At 29.9% G+C, this 21,068-nt stretch overlaps 1 protein-coding gene across 4 annotated transcripts; it reads right to left on the reverse strand.

The window, feature by feature from the left end:
- Window positions 1–872: 872 nt before the first annotated feature.
- LOC105129920 (serine/threonine-protein kinase tricorner) lies at window positions 873–19,808 on the reverse strand. 4 transcript variants are annotated; one of them, XM_011032188.1, is made up of 16 exons: window positions 19,521–19,808; window positions 18,146–18,562; window positions 16,713–16,887; window positions 16,392–16,475; window positions 16,063–16,304; window positions 15,743–15,962; window positions 15,159–15,238; window positions 14,997–15,081; window positions 14,533–14,664; window positions 14,312–14,425; window positions 14,178–14,225; window positions 13,164–13,248; window positions 12,527–12,583; window positions 8,806–8,905; window positions 8,382–8,461; window positions 8,039–8,130 (listed from the first exon to the last, which is right to left on the reverse strand). In XM_011032188.1, exons 2-15 carry the CDS (start codon window positions 18,364–18,366, stop codon window positions 8,383–8,385), a joined length of 1,722 nt encoding a protein of 573 aa, XP_011030490.1. In that variant the 5' UTR covers window positions 18,367–18,562; window positions 19,521–19,808; the 3' UTR covers window positions 8,039–8,130; window position 8,382. The 4 variants fall into 4 exon arrangements, with proteins under 4 accessions (XP_011030492.1, XP_011030493.1, XP_011030491.1 ...); XM_011032190.1 differs by lacking the exons at window positions 8,039–8,130; window positions 8,382–8,461; window positions 8,806–8,905; window positions 12,527–12,583 and adding exons at window positions 873–1,062; window positions 4,911–4,967; XM_011032191.1 differs by lacking the exons at window positions 8,039–8,130; window positions 8,382–8,461; window positions 8,806–8,905; window positions 12,527–12,583 and adding exons at window positions 1,183–1,250; window positions 4,911–4,967 and having other exon boundaries at window positions 19,521–19,807.
- Window positions 19,809–21,068: the final 1,260 nt, after the last annotated feature.

Here is a 21,068-nt window from a genome sequence, read left to right on the forward strand (position 1 = left end):
AGGTTGATGGTTTTACAAATTAACCTGGGTTGACTTTGTTTTTTTTGTTATTTCTTGTTTTTTTTTAATTTATCTTTTAATATGAAGTTGATTAGTATTTGATTTTCATAATTATGTAATCTGTTTTTTATAAGGTTGTCATAATTTTATTATTGGGATCAATATTTAACATATTAATCCAAGTTGATCCACCGTATCATATCTCAATATTTAAAAATAAATATTATCTAATATATTTCTGTATAAATATTTTTAAAAATATTATCTAATATACATCATATTTTAAATTTATAATTATTATTTTTATTATGAATAAATAATTATATATTTTTTCATGTTAAAAAATTAATTGAACTTGCAGCACAGGCGAGAAACAATCCACTCAATTACAAAATAGGTTAATGATTGTACCGTTATGTATTATAATTAATTAAATAATTTTTTGATTAATTCCTTTATTAATAGGATCGAAGCAATTTTCTTATTCATCTAATATGTTCCATGATAGTACCGGAGTTGACAAAGACATCATGGCTAATCATGCGACACGAGTTTTGACTTCATTGACGAATACTTTTTCTGATTTTTTTAATTAAAAATAAGGTAAGGAAAATAAAAATAAAAAACACCATTCAACGCTAATAATAAAATTCTCCATCTTATTCTGCATGAAAACAAATTAATTGAAAGTGAAAAGAGGAACGAAACTGGTAGAGATAGCTATCGCCTTTCATTATCCAAAATGAATTCCGTCCAGCCACCATCAATTTCATCATCATGTCTCTCTTCTCCAAAATCAACAGCCCACATCAATTTTATCCTTGAATTCAAACGCCATTAACTTAAATCGGCCGTTATGGTGGTGGTGGATGTCATGAAGGTAGCGAAAGTTGCAGCCACGGTGCCAGCTTGATGGAGCTGGATTTGACTATGGTGGAGGTGGATATGATGCTGGCAGCTAGGATGAGCTTGGTTTGGTTCTTAGTTTGTGATTGAATTTGATGACTGTGATCCGACCTCTTTCCAGTGGCTTAAGCATGCAAACAACGATGGCTGAGGATCCTAATGGAAAAAAAAACAAATCACTGCTTAATGGACATGTACCGTCTGCTTAACCATGATGCTAAACTCCCTAAACTCCATTGGATTTACATGATTGCTCCGAAGCATCTGGTTTGGGAGGCAAGAGGCTTAGGAAGCTCCCTTTAACAGGTTGATTGGGAGCCTCGGCTGACTCATCTTCTGTTATATCATGAACCATCATAATAAGAAATAAAAAAGGGAAAGCAGCCCGATCAAGCTACAACAATGTTCAATAATATACATCTATTATTCTAAGAACATGATAGTTTTAACTTGCATCATCTACAGGCGATTTTGAAAGAATTCTCTTAAAAAAAGCGCCAGTGATATGAATGAAATTCTGAAACTCGAACAAGGATTTTGCACTTGCTTATTTCAAAGAGAGCTAAAAGACATCACCCGATAACTTCATGTAATACTAACCACTACGCGCTAAACAAATTTCGGCACTCTCATAAATAAATGATAGTTTGATCTGTCGGTTAATAATGAACAAGAAAGAAATATCACCATAAGCATAAGAAGTATTTTTAGGTTTTCTTATGGTATGGGATTACGAGATTAGAAATTAGAGAGTAGTATGTTATGGGATAGGGTTTGAGAGTCGAGTGTCAAGGGCATAACGGGAGTGTTGAAGGTGGAGTGCTTATGATGTTTGGGTATTCAAAGTGTATATAGATCATGATAGTGGGACCATGCTTAATAACAGGTCTTATATATAAGTAGTTAAAGTAGGTAATTGAGCAGTGTTTTGCCGCGAGTATAAATTTTTTTAGTAAAAAATAAAAAACTTAATATGCAAGTTTATCAAATTTATATTTTTATAAATTTTTTAATTATAAATCAAGAACCCTATAAAAATTATTTGTATTAATAAATACAAATTACAAAATATTCATGTGTTTATTCAACCCGCCTAAATGCAAATGCAAGTAGACTATTTTTTTCTCAACACAAAACAATTAATGTGTAGATGATATTAACATGACTTTTACATCAAGTAAAGAATATAACCGTGAATCATAAAGCCAACACTTATATATAATAAAATATAATACAAATCATATGTATTAATAAAAATATATAAAATCTCAAACTAATTTTTAACATAGCTAAAAATTAAAGCAATGTTATAATTGCTATACACTATTGTCTTAATCTATGTAGATTAAATTTTCAAAAATAAAAAGTTTAAAGATAAAAAAACATTAAAAAAATTACAAAAGAGAAAAAAATGAAAAAAAATAGTATAAATAAGCCAAGTGTAAAGAATAACAAAATAATATTTTTTTAAAAAAAATGTAAAGAAAAAAAAGAAAAATTAAAATTATAAATTTTGCATGAGGGTTATAATTTTTTTTTAAAATAAAAATATACTAGGTATGCAAGCTACTCCGGTGTGTTTTTTATATGAAAAATTAAAAATATCATTTAAAAAGCATATGCAATCATTTAACTAAATAAATCAATAATCATTTATGCAAGTAAAAAATAAAAATAAAAATAATCAAGAAAAAAACTATAAAGATGAGATATTTTTCTGATTATGTTTATCAAACTTTTTTATTTAAATGAATAGGAGATGAATCCACCCTAAAGAAGTCATGGTTTAGATGATAAATGCAAATAAAAATGATTCAATAAATCCACACCATAAAAAATATCATAAAATGCCAAACACATTAGAAAAATATAAAGAATGAACACCTATTGATATGGTGGAAATATATTAAAAAACAATTAAAAAAAGCCTCAAGTAAACCCAACAGCTAACCTGGGTGAACAAATCAAACACATAGCCTAAAACATGAAATTAAAATGACCCCATAAATAGAAAAACGAAAAAAATACTTGCAAATTTTTTTTCAAAAAATCCTTTAAAAAATCCAAAGTTGACCCGAACTAATGTTGCAGATCTATAACTCGAGTCATAAAACCATAGTAACCCCATTAAAGACACACCTGAAAGAACAAAAAAACAAGATTTTTAACCAAACAAATATTGAAGAATGAAATTGAGAAAAAAATCAATGCAAAACAAAATAAATAATATTTAAAAGAATAAAAATCAATACAAAACAAAATAAATAATATTTAAAAGAATTAAGATTAAATTCAACATAAAAATCAACTGAAATTAAATGTTAAAGGAAGATTTAAATAAAATTAAATGATTAGGGATGACATTTAAAAAAAAAATCAATTAAGAAAATAATTAAAAAATAACAATCAAAAAACTTGACATAAGATTCAATGAAAAGAAATGATCAAGTATGAAATTGAAGAAAAAAATAAATCACAAAAATAACTAAAAACAAAAAAATAACAATTAAAAAAATTAAAATCATATTTGATAAAAAAAATTAACAAAATCAAATAAATAAAGAAGAAATCAAAAATAAAATCCAATTAAAAACAATTACTGTAAATAAAACAATTGTAATTAATTAAGAAAAGGACTGAATCAAAAGAAAAAAAAATGAAGGCTAGTATAATTTTTTGCATGGCTAATATGCAATCTAAGAAAGAAAGAAAAGGAAAAGACAAAAAAAAAATCAATTAGTGTCGAACCAAACCTTCAGCAACCTTTTTTATAGTCCACAAAATAAAAAATGCCCCTGTGAATGAACAATAATAACAAAAAACCCTTATAAAATTACAATCACATTCTTGAAGCCAAAGCTAAGAAATTTGAATGGTAAAGGTAATTAAGTAAATCAACTATTTATAAAATTATAAAAAAACAAAAATGTCCCTAAAACTAAATAAAAAAATTATTAGGAAATGACAATCAAGCTCCTCCCGCCATAATTAACAAATTTGCATGGTAGGGTATTTGTGCAAGTCGATTGTTCATGATAAAATTGAAATTATCAAACAGCTTCTGGACTTGAGATTCTAATTAAGATTCTAATTATTTACTCTCTACAAGCAATATAATAATTGCATAATTATTAAAAAAAATAAAAACACAATAATGCCCCCAAACAAATTAAGAATAGCAAATTAACCGTGTACAAAAATCATTCTACCTCTTAAGTAAAGGTTTAAAAATTAAAGGATAAAGGGTAAAAAATAATTTTGCTGTAGTTCTACATATATTTCATTATGAATGGACTAAAAAAACACATGGTTTAATATTTTTCTTAAGGGGTGTTTGAAAATATAACTGTGGTTGTTTTTTCAAAGTATTTTTTATTCAGAAATATATCAAAATAATATTTTTTATTTTAAAAAAATTATTTTTAATATTAGTATATTAAAATGATTTAAAAAACTAGAAAATATTAATTTGAAAAAAAATAAATATTTTTAAAACACAAAAATTAAAAAAAAAAAATATTTGATGAGACCTACGTTTTAAAGCTGACGGATTTGACTGAAAAGGTCTGAGGAGAGACACTAGAGAGACCGAAAACTTCCCCTGCTTGGAGGGCAGCACTTCACCCCAAAAGTGGGATGAGGTGTCACCCTTCATAACTACTCATCCTCTCAAAAATTGTGCGCCAAACAGGGTAAAAAGGGCCAGTATCTCACTCCCTTTCGGGCCTTTCCCCTTTCCCCTCGTAAGAACAGTATCTTCATAAAAATATGGGAGAGCTTCAAAATATGGGAACTTGTATAAAAACAATAAAAAACTACCTCCATCAATCAAAGCAGCAAAGAATCAAACAAACTACATAGGTTCAAAACGCGTAAGATCGTGTGAACATAATCTCAGAGCACATTTCAATTGTTTTTGGCTTGACATGGACTTTGTATTACCCCACCCATTCTAAAAAAACTAAAAACAATTAATTTTTTTCTTTTAAAATAAAACAGCTTACCAAAAAGCGACTTGACGGAGGGCCTCTTAGATTTTGTGCTCCTTTTCTTTAATTCAGCTGCATAATGGATGTAGAAAAAGAATCACCAATAAGGATCATGTGAAAGTGGATGGTTGCAAAATAATAAAACTTGCGCTCTTTACATGGGTAAACTTCCATATTGCACCTATATATTTGATTGAAATTTCATTATTTTAATCTAAAAAAAATTAGATTACGACTAGTGTTTAATGGAGTTATAGTATGATTGCGGTTGTTTTTTAAATAAGTTTTTATATTAAAATATATATTAATATTTTTTTTGAAAAAAAATATTTTTAATACCATCATATTAAAACAATTTAAAATATATTACATTTTAATAAAAAAAATTAAATATAATTGTACCACATTTCTAAACGGTGACTTGAATTTTTATCAAAGGCTTCTAAATAAAATCCTGGAAAAGAGATTTTGAGGAGACCAATTTTTCCAGCCACGTCCTCCCTCGTGTGTTTCTTGTCTCATAGTCTCCCTCTAGCTTGACAACATCCTAAAATATTCTGACATTTGTCAAGCTATTAATGAAACTCAACAATCTTATTGCCGTTGAATATAGTACCTCTCATTAATTATTAATTAATCAATTTAAGAAACACATTGTGTCGTTAAATCATTATAATCGCATCTATAAAATATTATTTATTGAAATACATAATGTTTTTTTCTATTCAATATGCTTTTTCGATAATTCTTTTAAAATTTAATTTTTAATATTGATACTCCTTAACAAGGAAAGCTGTCCAGATCACTACTTGATCCCAAGATCGTCTTCGTCTTCGTCTTCCAACTCAGTTCGAAGATATGATAATGGCATCATCTACAAGCTGACCTTTCATATTCTCACTAGTTGGTTGGAAGATTAGCCAACTTCGAAGAAGAATACCGAAGGGAACTCAAAACTACAAGATGAAGGAAGCAGTAAGGAAGGAGAAATGTATGAAAATAACCATACCTCCCGCATTCGGCTTGCCCTACCGTGTCCTTATAGGGTCTGAGTGACTGCCAAATTGGTAGGCCCGAACCTATCCATGTAGAGTCCTTTTAGAACTAGGATCTGTAGGAGTCGCAGCTCCGTGAGTAAAAGCCTCTCCCTAACTTCCTGATTTTGCTTTAGAAATTGTGTTTAGGAAGTTTTTTCCATTTTATTTTGCATTGGGTTATTTGCTGGTCTTGTAGATTATTTTTTTGTAATTTCAATTTTTAATATTAGATTTTTTAGAAGTACAATTATATTTTTTTATAAATTTATTTTAATCCTATGACCTAAGTCACGAGTTTAACAGTTTAACTTAGAATGACTCGAGTTATTTTTTGAACTATTTTTTTAATTAATTTTTTTTAATTTCATTTTTCAACATTAACTTATTAGACTTCATGTTTTTTTTTTTAATTTTTTATATTATATTATTTTGATATAATAATTCGGATCATATGTTTCATAGGTTGACCTGAGTTGTTCTATTTATTTATTTATTTCTTTTTAATTGAATATCTTTTTAATTAAGCTTGGTAATTTTTTTTATTTTCTTTTTATGAGTTTATCCCATTCTCATAACCCAACTCATAAGTCTGATAGGTTAACTTGGGTTAACATGATTTATTTTTATCCTTTTTAATTGTTTTTTTTAATTTCACCTTTCAACAACTCAATTTTTTATTTAGTTTTTTAATTTCAATTGTATCTTTCAATATTAGGTTATTTGAAAATTAATCTTCTATTTTTTTAATTTGTTTTTTTATAGAGTTATATCATGACTTATGAATTTATTTTTTTCCTTAATTTCAACCTTCAATATTGTATTTGTAGGAAATAGAGCTTTGCAATTTTTTTTATTTTTTATTTACTAAGTTATCCTTGTCTTATAATCTAGGTTGTGGGTTTAACAAGTTAATTCAATTTTTTTTTTAATTTAGTTTTTTTTTGTTTTATCCTTCAACATTGGATTGATTGAAAATTGGATTTCATATATTTTTTATTTATTTTTTATGTGGTTATCTCGATCTCATAATCTAGATTGCTGGTTTTACAAATTAACTTGGGTTGACCTTATTTTTTTTTATTTCTTGATTTTTTTAAAAAATTATCTTTTAATATAAAATTAATTAGTAATTGATTTTCATAATTTATGTTAATATGTTTTTCATAAGGTTATTATAATTTTATTATAGAGGTCAATATTTAACATATTAATCCAGGTTAATCCACTATGTCAGATCTCAATATTTAAAAATAAATATTATCTAATATATTTTTGTATAAATATTTTTAAAAATATTATCTAATATACATCATATTTTAAATTTATAATTATTATTTTTATTATGAATCAATATTTATATATTTTTTCATATTAAAAAAATAATTCAACTTGCAGCACAGGCGAGAAACAATCCACTCAATTACAAAATAGGTTAATGATTGTACCGTTCATGTATTATAATTAATTAAATAATTTTTTTATTAATAGGATCAAAGCAATTTTCTTATTCATCTAATATGTTCCATGATAGTACCGGAGTTGACAAAGACATCATGGCTAATCATGCGACACGAGTTTCGACTTCATTGACGAATACTTTTTCTGATTTTTTTAATTAAAAATAAGGTAAGGAAAATAAAAATAAAAAACACCATTCAACGCTAATACTAAAATTCTCCATCTTATCCTGCATGAAAACAAATTAATTGAAAGTGAAAAGAGGAACGAAACTGGTAGAGATAGCCATCGCCTTTCAAAAAAACACCATTCAACGCTAATAATAAAATTCTCCATCTTATTCTGCATGAAAACAAATTAATTGAAAGTGAAAAGAGGAACGAAACTGGTAGAGATAGCTATCGCCTTTCATTATCCAAAATGAATTCCGTCCAGCCACCATCAATTTCATCATCATGTCTCTCTTCTCCAAAATCAACAGCCCACATCAATTTTATCCTTGAATTCAAACGCCATTAACTTAAATCGGCCGTTATGGTGGTGGTGGATGTCATGAAGGTAGCGAAAGTTGCAGCCACGATGCCAGCTTGATGGAGCTGGATTTGACTATGGTGGAGGTGGATATGATGCTGGCAGCTAGGATGAGCTTGGTTTGGTTCTTAGTTTGTGATTGAATTTGATGACTGTGATCCGACCTCTTTCCAGTGGCTTAAGCATGCAAACAACGATGGCTGAGGATCCTAACGGAGAAAAAACAAATCACTGCTTAATGGACATGTACCGTCTGCTTAACCATGATGCTAAACTCCCTAAACTCCATCTAATGGAGAGTAATCAAAATATTAAACAAATAGATTTAAAAGGACTAAATCAACACTTGAGCTGGCAGTGGAATCAAATTAGTTAATTGCTCATAGTACAAGGATGGCACCGAACGTTAAACCATTACAAACTAGAGGGGGTTCAAAATTGCGAAGCTCAGAATCTTAACCTTAAAGTTCCGTCCTAGGGCGAGAGGGGAGGGGAGTCTTTTGCTCTTTTTCTCCATTTTCCACGATATAAATGACGCACCTTTATCAACTCAACAATGATCAGTTACAACTTACAAGAAACCCACAGTGCTGGCATGGTATAGCAAATTTCTAGTTTTGGCAAAAGGTAGTAAAATAAATACACATCGACCTCAAAAGAATATTTACTATGAGATAATTTTACAAAGATTAACAATCTAACTAAACGAGCCAATTAGTAACCTCAAACCACTCAATTACGGGGTGCCCTTGCCCCTGAAACTTTAATTTCAGCGAACACAAAATCCAGGAGCTATTCATCGAGAAAGTGATCCTTCTTTCATTTTACCTCTAATCGAATGTTACATAACCATCTGATGGTATAATGAGATTAGCACAGCTCACTTGGATTTACATGATTGCTCCGAAGCATCTGGTTTGGGAGGCAAGAGGCTTAGGAAGCTCCCTTTAACAGGTTGATTGGGAGCCTCGGCTGACTCATCTTCTGTTATATCATGAACCATCATAATAAGAAATAAAAAAGGGAAAGCAGCCCGATCAAGCTACAACAATGTTCAATAATATACATCTATTATTCTAAGAACATGATAGTTTTAACTTGCATCATCTACAGGCGATTTTGAAAGAATTCTCTTAAAAAAAGCGCCAGTGATATGAATGAAATTCTGAAACTCGAACAAGGATTTTGCACTTGCTTATTTCAAAGAGAGCTAAAAGACATCACCCGATAACTTCATGTAATACTAACCACTACGCGCTAAACAAATTTCGGCACTCTCATAAATAAATGATAGTTTGATCTGTCGGTTAATAATGAACAAGAAAGAAATATCACCATAAGCATAAGAAGTATTTTTAGGTTTTCTTATGGTATGGGATTACGAGATTAGAAATTAGAGAGTAGTATGTTATGGGATAGGGTTTGAGAGTCGAGTGTCAAGGGCATAACGGGAGTGTTGAAGGTGGAGTGCTTATGATGTTTGGGTATTCAAAGTGTATATAGATCATGATAGTGGGACCATGCTTAATAACAGGTCTTATATATAAGTAGTTAAAGTAGGTAATTGAGCAGTGTTTTGCCGCGAGTATAAATTTTTTTAGTAAAAAATAAAAAACTTAATATGCAAGTTTATCAAATTTATATTTTTATAAATTTTTTAATTATAAATCAAGAATCCTATAAAAATTATTTGTATTAATAAATACAAATTACAAAATATTCATGTGTTTATTCAACCCGCCTAAATGCAAGTAGACTATTTTTCTCAACACAAAACAATTAATGTGTAGATGTTATTAACATGACTTTTACATCAAGTAAACAATATAACCGTGAATCATAAAGCCAACACTTATATATAATAAAATATAATACAAATCATATATATTAATAAAAATATGTAAAATCTCAAACTAATTTTTAACATAGCTAAAAAATAAAACAATATTATAATTGCTATACACTACTCTCTTAATCTATGTAGATTAAATTTTCAAAAACAAAAAGTTTAAAGATAAAAAAACATTAAAAAAATTACAAAAGAGAAAAAAATGAAAAAAAAATAGTATAAATAAGCCAAGTGTAAAGAATAACAAAATAATATTTTTAAAAAAAAATGTAAAGAAAAAAAATTTAAAAAAAAATTAAAATTATGAATTTTGCATGCAGGTTATAATTTTTTTAAAAAATAAAAATATACTAGGTATCCAAGCTACTCCAGTGTGTTTCTTTATATGAAAAATTAAAAATATCATTTAAAAAGCATATGCAATTATTTAACTAAATAAATCAATAATTATTTATGCAAGTAAAAAATAAAAATAAAAATAATCAAGAAAGAAACTATGAAGATGAGATATTTTTCTGATTATGTTTATCAAACTTTTTTATTTAAATAAATAAGAGATGAATCCAACCTAAAGAAGTCATGGTTTAGATGATAAATGCAAATAAAAATGATTCAATAAATCCACACCATAAAAAATATCATAAAATGCCAAACACATTAGAAAAATATAAAGAATGAACACCTATTGATATAGTGGAAATATATTAAAAAACAATTAAAAAAAGCCTCAAGTAAACCCAACAGCTAACCTGGGTGAACAAATCAAACACATAGCCTAAAACATGAAATTAAAATGACCCCATAAATAGAAAAACGAAAAAAATACTTGCAAATTTTTTTTCAAAAAATCCTTTAAAAAATCCAAAGTTGACCCGAACTAATTTTGCAGATCTATAACCCGAGTCATAAAACTAAAGTAACCCCATTAAAGGCACACCTGAAAGAACAAAAGGACAAGATTTTTAACCAAACAAATATTGAAGAATGAAATTGAGAAAAAAATCAATGCAAAACAAAATAAATAATATTTAAAAGAATTAAGATTAAATTCAACATAAAAATCAACTGAAATTAAATGTTAAAGGAAGATTTAAATAAAATTAAATGATTAGGGATGACATTTAAAAAAAAAATCAATTAAGAAAATAATTAAAAAATAACAATCAAAAAACTTGACATAAGATTCAATGAAAAGAAATGATCAAGGATAAAATTGAAGAAAAAAATAAATCACAAAAATAACTAAAAACAAAAAAATAACAATTAAAAAAATTAAAATCATATTTGATAAAAAAAATTAACAAAATCAAATAAATAAAGAAGAAATCAAAAATAAAATCCAATTAAAAACAATTACTGTAAATAAAACAATTGTAATTAAGAGAAGAATGACTGAATAAAAAAAAAAACTAAAGGCTAGTATAATTTTTTGCATAGCTAACATGCAATCTAAGAAAGAAGGAAAAGGAAAAGACAAAAAAAAATCAATTAGCGTCAAACCAAACCTTCAGCAACCTTTTTTATAGTCCACAAAATAAAAAATGCCCCTGTGAATGAACAATAATAACAAAAAACCCTTATAAAATTACAATCACATTCTTGAAGCCAAAGCTAAGAAATTTGAATGGTAAAGGTAATTAAGTAAATCAACTATTTATAAAATTATAAAAAAACAAAAATGTCCCTAAAACTAAATAAAAAAATTATTAGGAAATGACAATCAAGCTCCTCCCGCCATAATTAACAAATTTGCATGGTAGGGTATTTGTGCAATTCGATTCATGATAAAATTGAAATTATCGAACGGCTTCTAGACTTCAGATTCTAATTGTTTACTCTCTACAAGCAATATAATAATTATAATTGCATAATTATTAAAATAAATAAAAACACAATAATGCCCCCAAACAAATTAAGAATGATAAATTAACCGTGTACAAAAATCAGTGTACAAAAATCATTCCACCTCTTAAGTAAAGGTTTAAAAATTAAAGGATAAAGGGTAAAAAATAATTTTACTGTAGTTCTACATATATTTCATTATGAATGGACTAAAAAAACACATGGTTTAGTATTTTTCTGAAGAGGTGTTTGAAAATATAACTGTGGTTGCTTTTCAAAGTATTTTTTACTTAGAAATATATCAAAATAATATTTTTTTTTATTTTTTAAAAAATTATTTTTAATATCAACATATTAAAATGATTTAGAAAACTAAAAAATATTAATTTTTTTAAAAAATATTTTTATAACACAAATTAAAAAAAATAATATTTGATGAGACCTACGTTTTAAAGCTGACGGATTTGATTAAAAAGGGCTGAGGAGAGACACGAGAGGGACCGAAAACTTCCCCTGCTTGGAGGGCAGCACTTCACCCCAAAAGTGGGATGAGGTGTCACCCTTCATAACTACTCATCCTCTCAAAAATTGTGCGCCAAACAGGGTAAAAAGGGCCAGTATCTAACTCCCTTTCGGGCCTTTCCCCTCGTAAGAACAGTATCTTCATAAAAATATGGGAGAGCTTCAAAATATGGGAACTTGTATAAAAACAATAAAAAACTACCTCCATCAATCAAAGCAGCAAAGAATCAAACAAACTACATAGGTTCAAAACGCGTAAGATCGTGTGAACATAATCTCAGAGCACATTTCAATTGTTTTTGGCTTGACATGGACTTTGTATTAGATTACCCCACCCATTCTAAAAAAACTAAAAACAATTAATTTTTTTCTTTTAAAATAAAACAGCTTACCAAAAAGCGACTTGACGGAGGGTCTCTTAGATTTTGTGCTCCTTTTCTTTAATTCAGCTGCATAATGGATGTAGAAAAAGAATCACCAATAAGGATCATGTGAAAGTGGATGGTTGCAAAATAATAAAACTTGCGCTCTTTACATGGGTAAACTTCCATATTGCACCTATATATTTGATTGAAATTTCACCTCTACCCCTATAGCTTATATTTTCTCAATGATACCCTTCTAGTTCCCAAAAAGTTCTAATGTAACCATTAACCATCAGATAGCTTACCTTTTGAATTTGGTTCTTGAGCCTTTTTTTTTTTTAAGTTTTTTAAGACTCTTCATGAAATGCTATAGCATGTATAGTTCCTGTAGTGCATAAAAGTTAAGGGTGATGCCTTGCCAAACACTTCCATTATTAACAATCCCATTCCCTATCTTAGGTGTGCAATATATATAACAGATAAAATATTCTGGATAATGTGGAGACAAAATACTAATTAGGATAGTCGAATGGAGAGGATGCATATATATATATATATATAACAGATAAAATATTCTGGATAATGTGGAGACAAAATACTAATTAGGATAGTCGAATGGAGAGGATGCATTAGATACATATAATTGAAGAGAAGGAAAATATACCGATTCCAGGTAACTGATCATCATTTACAATTTCAAAGTTCTTGTATGTATAGCCAACGAAGTTAATATCTTTAGATGAAAGCATCTGCAAAAAAGACAAAAAAAAAAAAAAAAACCATTTAACCAACATCTAGACGCCAGAAACATTATTGATCACCAATTAATTAAACTTTTAACTTGCAGGCTATATAAAGCAAATAACTTTTGTTTTGGTGCTCCAACGCTCCAATTAAATTCACAGGCCAATCTAGCACCAAAGAAAATCTCAAGCCAAACTTGAATTGTTATAAAGCAAATAGCTTTTGTGTTGATGCTAGCAATGCTCCAATTTAATTCATATGTCAAGCTAGCACCAAAAAATTCTTAAGGGGTAGAAAGAAGTAACATTTTCATGCATGAGTGTCCACTTCCCTAAGAGAAAGGAATACTGTAAATATGTGAAAATGGAAAAGTGGAAAAGTGGAAAGTTCCCCACGATCCCAAATTTCTGCTTTTCTGAATGGTTTTCCTGTTTTCTGAGACCGCAGACATGTGTATCCCTAACTCCTGATTATCTTATTTAGATTCTAGATAATTCCCATCTTGACCACTCCGAAGAACATACATATATAAATTAATAAAGGAAACTAAAAGAGAAACTCTGCAGATGGTGGTTCTAGTTCTGATAAACTGCTGCTGGGGAAGAATCATCCATGTTTCTGGCTTGTGGAATTGGAGTTTTCACAAGTTCTTATCATTAGTTGATGCTCATTTGTTTTGATGTAAATCAGTTGATAGCATTAGAGGAGATGTTAATGGTATATTGATTGGGATTGGGCTTCCTACTGAATTTGTCTTGGAAATGAAATATTCATTCATAAAAAAATGAAATAGAATGAACAGAAAAATGCACATTCTCTGGTGGAATACTAATCAAAATACCCCAAAAGTAACTCAGCATAAACAACAGAATTCGTATGTACCAACCTTTCTCCAGGGACCAGAACATAAACAACAGAATTTGTATGTACCAACCTTTCTCCAGGGACCAGATTTTGCTGAAGTTTGAATTTGGTCATCAGCCTAAAAGAATCACACGAATGATAGAAAAGTTAACTAGACAAAAGTATCTAAACAAGTGGTTAAGATTTTTAGACCAATCAATCTACCTCTTCAAACTTCTCAAAATTTTGAGTATCCAATTCATCATTGACCTCAGGAATAAACGCAGCTTTCATTTGATATAATTTGTCCCACTCAATACCTTCAAACCATGGGTGAGCCTGAAAATAACACGGTAAACAAATTAATTTTATCGATCTCGATTTTATCTGGAGTATTGCTAATAGAGAAAGAAACCAAAAAAATTTAGAACAGAACACCACAACACCTTTATTTCATCCATGCCTTTTGTTCCAAGCCTCTGGTCAACATTACATAAGAGTTTGCTAATAAGGTCTTTCGCCTCAGGAGATAACTTTGCTTCTTCTGGAAACTTTAAATGATTTCTCCAATTTACTATCTGCAGAAAATGAAAACAGTGGAACTACTAAGGGGTGATGATATTGGAGACAAGGAATGGGACGAAATGCTCCAGAGGTTAACACTGAAAAAGGAAAAAAGAACCTAGAAGACAGTGCTAACAATTAAAGGTTTGTTAACATTTGGGAAAAGTTTGAGAAGTTACCAGCTACAAAATCACAATTGAACTGAATAGCATGGTTTTGAGTAGGTAAAGAGATCAGAAAAAATAACGAGTAAACATGTTGGCAAGGCTCATTTCAACATGCATTAATCACAATCAAGAGAAGCACAATTTTCTCTTGACAAATAAGTACACAATCACAAGATTACCTTCCTACAAGTTGACATGGGATCGTCTGAGTAAAACGGCGGGTACCCCACAAGCATTTCATACATAATAGCACCAATGGACCACCTGGATGTAAGAAACTAAGTCACACCTGAAGGGTCTCAGAAAAGAAAAATACTAAGGGCCATTTTCAGTATACCAACCAATCACATTCCATTCCATATCCTTTCTTCATCAAGACCTCTGGGGCAATGTAGTCAGGAGTTCCAACAGTGGAATAAGCCTGCAACATTATAATATTGAAGGTTTAAACAATAGAAATCCCAGTGGAATTCCCACGGATACTACAAATACCTCAGTGGGAGGAGAAGTTTGACAGTAAAATGATAGGTTAAAATAACTATTAAAAACAGATTTTTTGTAGTGAAAATAATTATTAAAAACAGAAAGAAGGTTGATAATTGTAAAGTAGATGAAAACATCCTCCTAAGAAACAAAAGAAACCAAGAAGAAAGAGGCTAAAATAACAGAGCTTTCCAGTCTCTCTACATATCCACTAAGAAAACCCAACTAAACCCATCCAAAGAACAGCACCATGAAGAAGCTGGGAAGAGTATTTTACAATTCTAGATAAATTCTTACTGCCTGTAAATTATAAGCAAAATAATGAAACCAGGCATTCAGCATAAAGCAGCAGCCATGGCATCAACAGCAATAATGCCTTGATTAACAATGTTAATCCTACGGAATGAAAGGTCATTCCACTACATGACAGTGGGGAACTTACAAGCATCCTCCTGTTCCTCTGCCAGTGTTGCAATTGTTCCTGTTGAGTACGTTTTGGTGCTGCAGGGCATTCATTACTTTGAAGAGCTCCACTAAGATTGTTTGCCACAGAAAAATCCTTTTCTTGGAGATTACTGCAATCTAATGGTTTACATAGTCCAAAATCTGATAATTTCATGTGACCATTTCTATCAAGTAGCAAGTTGTCAGGCTTAATATCTCTGCAACATGAAAGCACAGAAAAGATAAGCTCACAGTTACAATATCAGAAATACATGATAAAGAAAGCACATCGACAGTTCAAGACAAATATTGATTTACCTATGAATATAATTATGTGTATGGATAGATTCAATAGCCAGGACAGTTTCCCCAACATAAAACCTGGCCTCATCTTCAGTTAGCGTGTCCTTGCGCATCAATAAAGTCATCATATCTCCACCAGGTAGATACTCCATGATTAGATACAGATACTCTTCATCTTGGAAAGACCAATACAGTTTGACAATGCAATTGCTATCAACCTCCGCAAGTAGATTCCTTTCTGCTTTCACATGTTCAACCTGAACATTTTAGATCCAAAATGGAAATAAGCAAAATGAAGAAGCACTCCAATAAAATTGTTAGGAAGGCTTAACAAGACCACATACCTGTCCTCGACGAAGCATCTCTGATTTCTTAAGCTTTTTCATAGCATACACATGACCTGTTGACTTTTCCCTACAGATTCTAACCTGCAATCTCAAAAGGAGGAGTTCAAAAAACAATCACTCAATAATTGATGAATTGGTTAAAAGAGCATCACCGCTATAAACACCCAAAAATAAATTTCAAGAAAGATATCCTGGCTATCAAGAAACAGTTTAGCAAGAATGTCTGTGTTTCCTCTTGCTATATGCTAGAATGTAGTAGGAAGAAAATACCAACAAGGTCTGTCAAGCTGGAATAGATTATGAAAAGAACATGTTTACCTCCCCAAATGCACCCTTGCCTATCATTGTCAATGGCTCAAAATCATCTGCACCCATTTTATGCCTTTGAAGGCGCATGTATTCAGTTTCCTTCTTCTCTAAATACTTAAGTAAGCTATCTTGTTCTTCCTCAGAGACCTCAGCATCAGCTAGCTTCTTCTCCAGTACATTACGTCTGCAAGAAATCATAAGCATCAAAATACCATCACCATCAACTTACTAAGAGTTAAAAGATCTCATGAGTGAGATGGTCTTTCAGAAAAAATGGTGAGTTTTATTCATTCGATGACCACTCTGAAAAGAAGCGGAAAAACGTTCATGCACCCTTTGAGCTGAAAGAATCGATCATAGTGTTAGCATCTAATGGTCAGTAAGAATGCAATGCTCATGAACTCATACAATACACATGCAGAAATAAGAATCAATCATAGTGTTGGCATCCATATTGATTTCTAAGAGGGAACCAGAAAGCCATCAGATTTGATATGTGTACTTTCACCCCATTCAGATTCTACCCTATCCCCATGCATATTCTTCTGTTATTTTACTTCCATAAACACCATAAAATCTGTAGTAAAAGGAATTTTACACAAATAAATTGCTTTGCTTCTAAAGATCCATATTTTACAATCAAGCAATAGACACAGTGTTAAGACATCCCACAACCACCCAAAATAGAATTCGAAACAGAAAATAGGAGTGAATGTTATGGGGCACGTTGTCCGTCCTCTAAACTTCAATTTGAGAATGAATCATCATTAAATGCTGCTTTCCTTAATAGGGAAACTGTTTAGGGAATAAGGATAAAGCCAAACAAGCGTTACTGGTGGATAAAAGTATCACTATAGGATTTTATAACAACAGGTAAAATGACTGCACCCTAACCACATCAGATAAGTATATTACCCACCTTCATTGATAAGGTCAGACATTGGAGACTTTGAAGTCAATCTGACCATGTGGGCCAAAGAATAATTCCTAAGGCTGGGCCTTAGCTGGGGTCAGTACTCTTCTAGATAAATTGGGCCTGTCATCACATATGACGCCACACTAGTCTGCCTCCAAAAACTTGATAACCAGTACAAAGACTCGCCAAACTATCCATGTCAAATTCATAATCTCGTTTTCTTTATTTCTTTATTTTTTATAAAACAAGAAGACCAGAGTATCCAATCATTGTTTTTCATAATTACATTAGAAGTTGCCAGAACAATGCATTTGTTATTATCTAGAAGTTATATACAAAATAAACCCTTAAGTGGCACCAAAGAAAAAGAACGGGTAATGTACTATACTAGGAAAAATTAAAATAGAAACCAGAGGATCCTTAGTGGCCAATTCAAACGGATAAGCCAAAAGACGAAGTACGACTATTAACAGGAAAGTAATTTTACTTGAACATCATTGCTATGAAAAGATGCATTAAATCATACCGCTCCTTCCTCTCTTGCAGGTCCTTCATTTGCTTCTTATAATGGTTCTCAATATACTGCTTTGCAGCGGCAACCTTCTGCCTTGTTACATTTGATGGTGCTTCTTCACTGTTTGGGGCTTTTGATCCCTCTTTCTCATTGCCTGCAGTATCTTTCTTTTTCGCAGACTTCAGCTTATCCTTTGACTTTAACCTATTGAACCAACACCCTGTAGACTCCATATGTTTCACTTGACAATTATTTCAAATTTTGTGGGAGACAGAGCCCTCTTGTCACAGGCTCACAGCCCTGCACTCTTAAATATATGCATTTGATTTCATAAGTTACTGAAGATGCACCCTTTGGCTTAGGCACTCATTTGACAGATGAAGCAGATTCTTATGCTCCACACATTACCAAGGAATTCAAGAATTTCCTCTGTATCAAAAAGACACAAACAACTTGAATTAGCTTGGCATAATCATCATTGCATTCTCCGCAGACTTGTCTCCAAGCAGTTGCAAGAAATCAGAACTACAAACATATAAACCAGCATACATTTAACAACTTTAGTCAACACAATATCACTTCTCCCAAGAATCATAATCTCAAAAACATAAGATGCCTGCCTCATTAATGAAATTTCTACATTGCTTCTTTTGTTTTTCAAAATCAGTACAGAATGTTCCTCGATTTCATTAACAAACCACCCCCAAAGTTCTAAACCTTAAACATCAAAGCACGAAACTATAGAACACAAATGTTGCCTCCCTCAACAACTTTGACTTCTTGACAAGACTCATCTCGAGCACTTAATTACAAGCCAATTCTCAAATTAGCAATCTATCTACATCTCCTAACACTAACAATTATTCGATCAGTCTAATTCATAAATACCAATCAACTTGAGTTTCTTCACTAATCCAAAATATTTATAGCCAGACTCTTCCTAAAATTTTCTCACCAACAAAACAGAAAATCATAACTAAAAAGCAGATATTGTATTTTACTAATTCAGAAAATAAAAATAAACAAACAACTGTGATTAGACCTAATACTAAATTTACAATTCTTCCTACATTCTTCCACAAAACAACAAACTCAAGATCCTAAAAGTCCTAATCACGCAAGCCCCCCCCCCCCAACATTTTCCGTGAACAAACAGAAATTCAGAACTAGAAAATTCGAAACCAGACAAATCCTAAAGAGTTTCTTTTAATCAATAAAGCAATAAAATCCAAAATCTCAGAAAAGAATCACTGATGTTTCCTACATTTTCTCACTAACCACACATAAATCCAAATCCTCAAACTCGTAACAGGAAAATTAACTTCTTAACAAAAAAAAATCCGACTAAAAAAACAAGATGGAAACAAGTTAGAGAAAGAGTAGGTACCGTAAGGTAAGAATTGAAGAGGTAAGGCTAAAGAAAGAGAAGAAGCGGAGATGTCGGAGAAGAAGAGAGTGAAGAAGAAAAGAGCACTTTGTCTTCATGATTTTGATGACCCGTTCTGTTGGTGTTGAAACTTTAAGCGCGCGCTCTCTCTCTCTCTCGATCGATTTTCTTCCTTTTCTTTTCCTTCGCTTTTCTATTTCTATCAAACCATCGATGCATCAATTCTTTCTTTCTTTTCTTTCTTTTCTTTTTTCTTTTTTCTTTTTTCTTTTTCCCGTGTTCTCAACGTTCTATTCTTTCCACGTACTAGTTAGGAGCTGTTTTCTATTTATAAGAAATTTACCCCCTTTTTTTTCCTTTGCATCTTCTTTTCTTGTTCACGTTTTATTCATGGTTATGGAGTTTTGTTTCTACGCCAGAAATGTTGTTTTTAAGAAATTCAATTTTTTAAAAAATATTTTTTTATATTTTTAGATAGTAAGAAGTGATAATGTTGAAAATAATTTTTTAAAAAAATATATTTTATTTTAATATAATTTTAAAAAAATAATTATTATCATAATATCAAACATATTTTATATATTATGACAATATCAAATAGAAATCATCTAGAACATAAATAAATTAAATTGATATAAATTGATTTGGATTAATAAAAAATTTAAACAATGTTAAAATAATATTATTTTAAAATAAATAAACAAATAACAATAGTTATAATCACGGAGTAACTGGATTTTGGGAACAATAAAATTTTAATGTTTGCACTTTTATTTCTTTTGATAGTTTGAGGAAATCAGCCTGTGAATAAAGTTTCCCAGCGTTTTCAAATAAACGTTGAATCTTAATAAAAATAATACTCCACTGCTAAAAAAAATCAAGATAAAACTACAGCACCTTCGAATTTTGAAGTTGTGGTATGTTAGCAGAAGCATTGTAAATCTAAATCCAACAATCTTACGATGATTATACTAAATAAACACTATAGTCATATCTATGTACACATGACATAGATGGAAGTAAGATTTTTAAAGTAATTACATAGTGTCAGAAAGTGTGATTATAATTATTTTTTAAATTATTTTTTATTAAAAAAATATATTAATATTATTTTTATTTTTTTAAAATTATTTTTTAGAGTATCACATTAAAATAATTTGAAAATATTAAAAATATATTAATTCAAAATAAAAATAAAAATAAAAAAATTTTGAAGCGCTTTTCGAAGGCAGTTCCAAACACACTTTTAATCTTATTTATTAATATTTTTATATGTCAAAAATTTATTACAACTATTGCAAAAAACTAAAAAGCTATAATAATACTGAATAAAAAAATTAGAAAAGTCTTCCCTCCAAATAGAAAGAAATAGAAACAAGTTATAATAAAAAATATAAAAATAATAAAAACAAGTTATAATAAAAAATATAAAAATATCTTTTTTAAAAAACCTCTTGCACCAGTCATAGGTAACTCATGCTTGAATTTAGTTTTTATTTAAAAATCATTATTTGTTAAAAATATTATTTTATATGTGAGTCATAGACA

Source organism: Populus euphratica, unplaced genomic scaffold (assembly GCF_000495115.2).
Source record: "Populus euphratica unplaced genomic scaffold, PopEup_1.0 scaffold17.1, whole genome shotgun sequence".
NCBI lineage: Eukaryota > Viridiplantae > Streptophyta > Magnoliopsida > Malpighiales > Salicaceae > Populus > Populus euphratica.

Excerpts from the sequence above, each read along its gene's own strand:
- LOC105129920 (XM_011032188.1), bottom strand. The coding sequence starts at position 18,366 with ATGGAGTCTACAGGGTGTTGGTTCAATAGGTTAAAGTCAAAGGATAAG. Across the intron at positions 14,665-14,996 it reads CCATGTCAACTTGTAGGAAG|ATAGTAAATTGGAGAAATCA; the intron begins GTAATCTTGTGA and ends CATTTTCTGCAG. Across the intron at positions 8,906-12,526 it reads CTCCGTCAAGTCGCTTTTTG|AAGATGAGTCAGCCGAGGCT; the intron begins GTAAGCTGTTTT and ends ATGATATAACAG.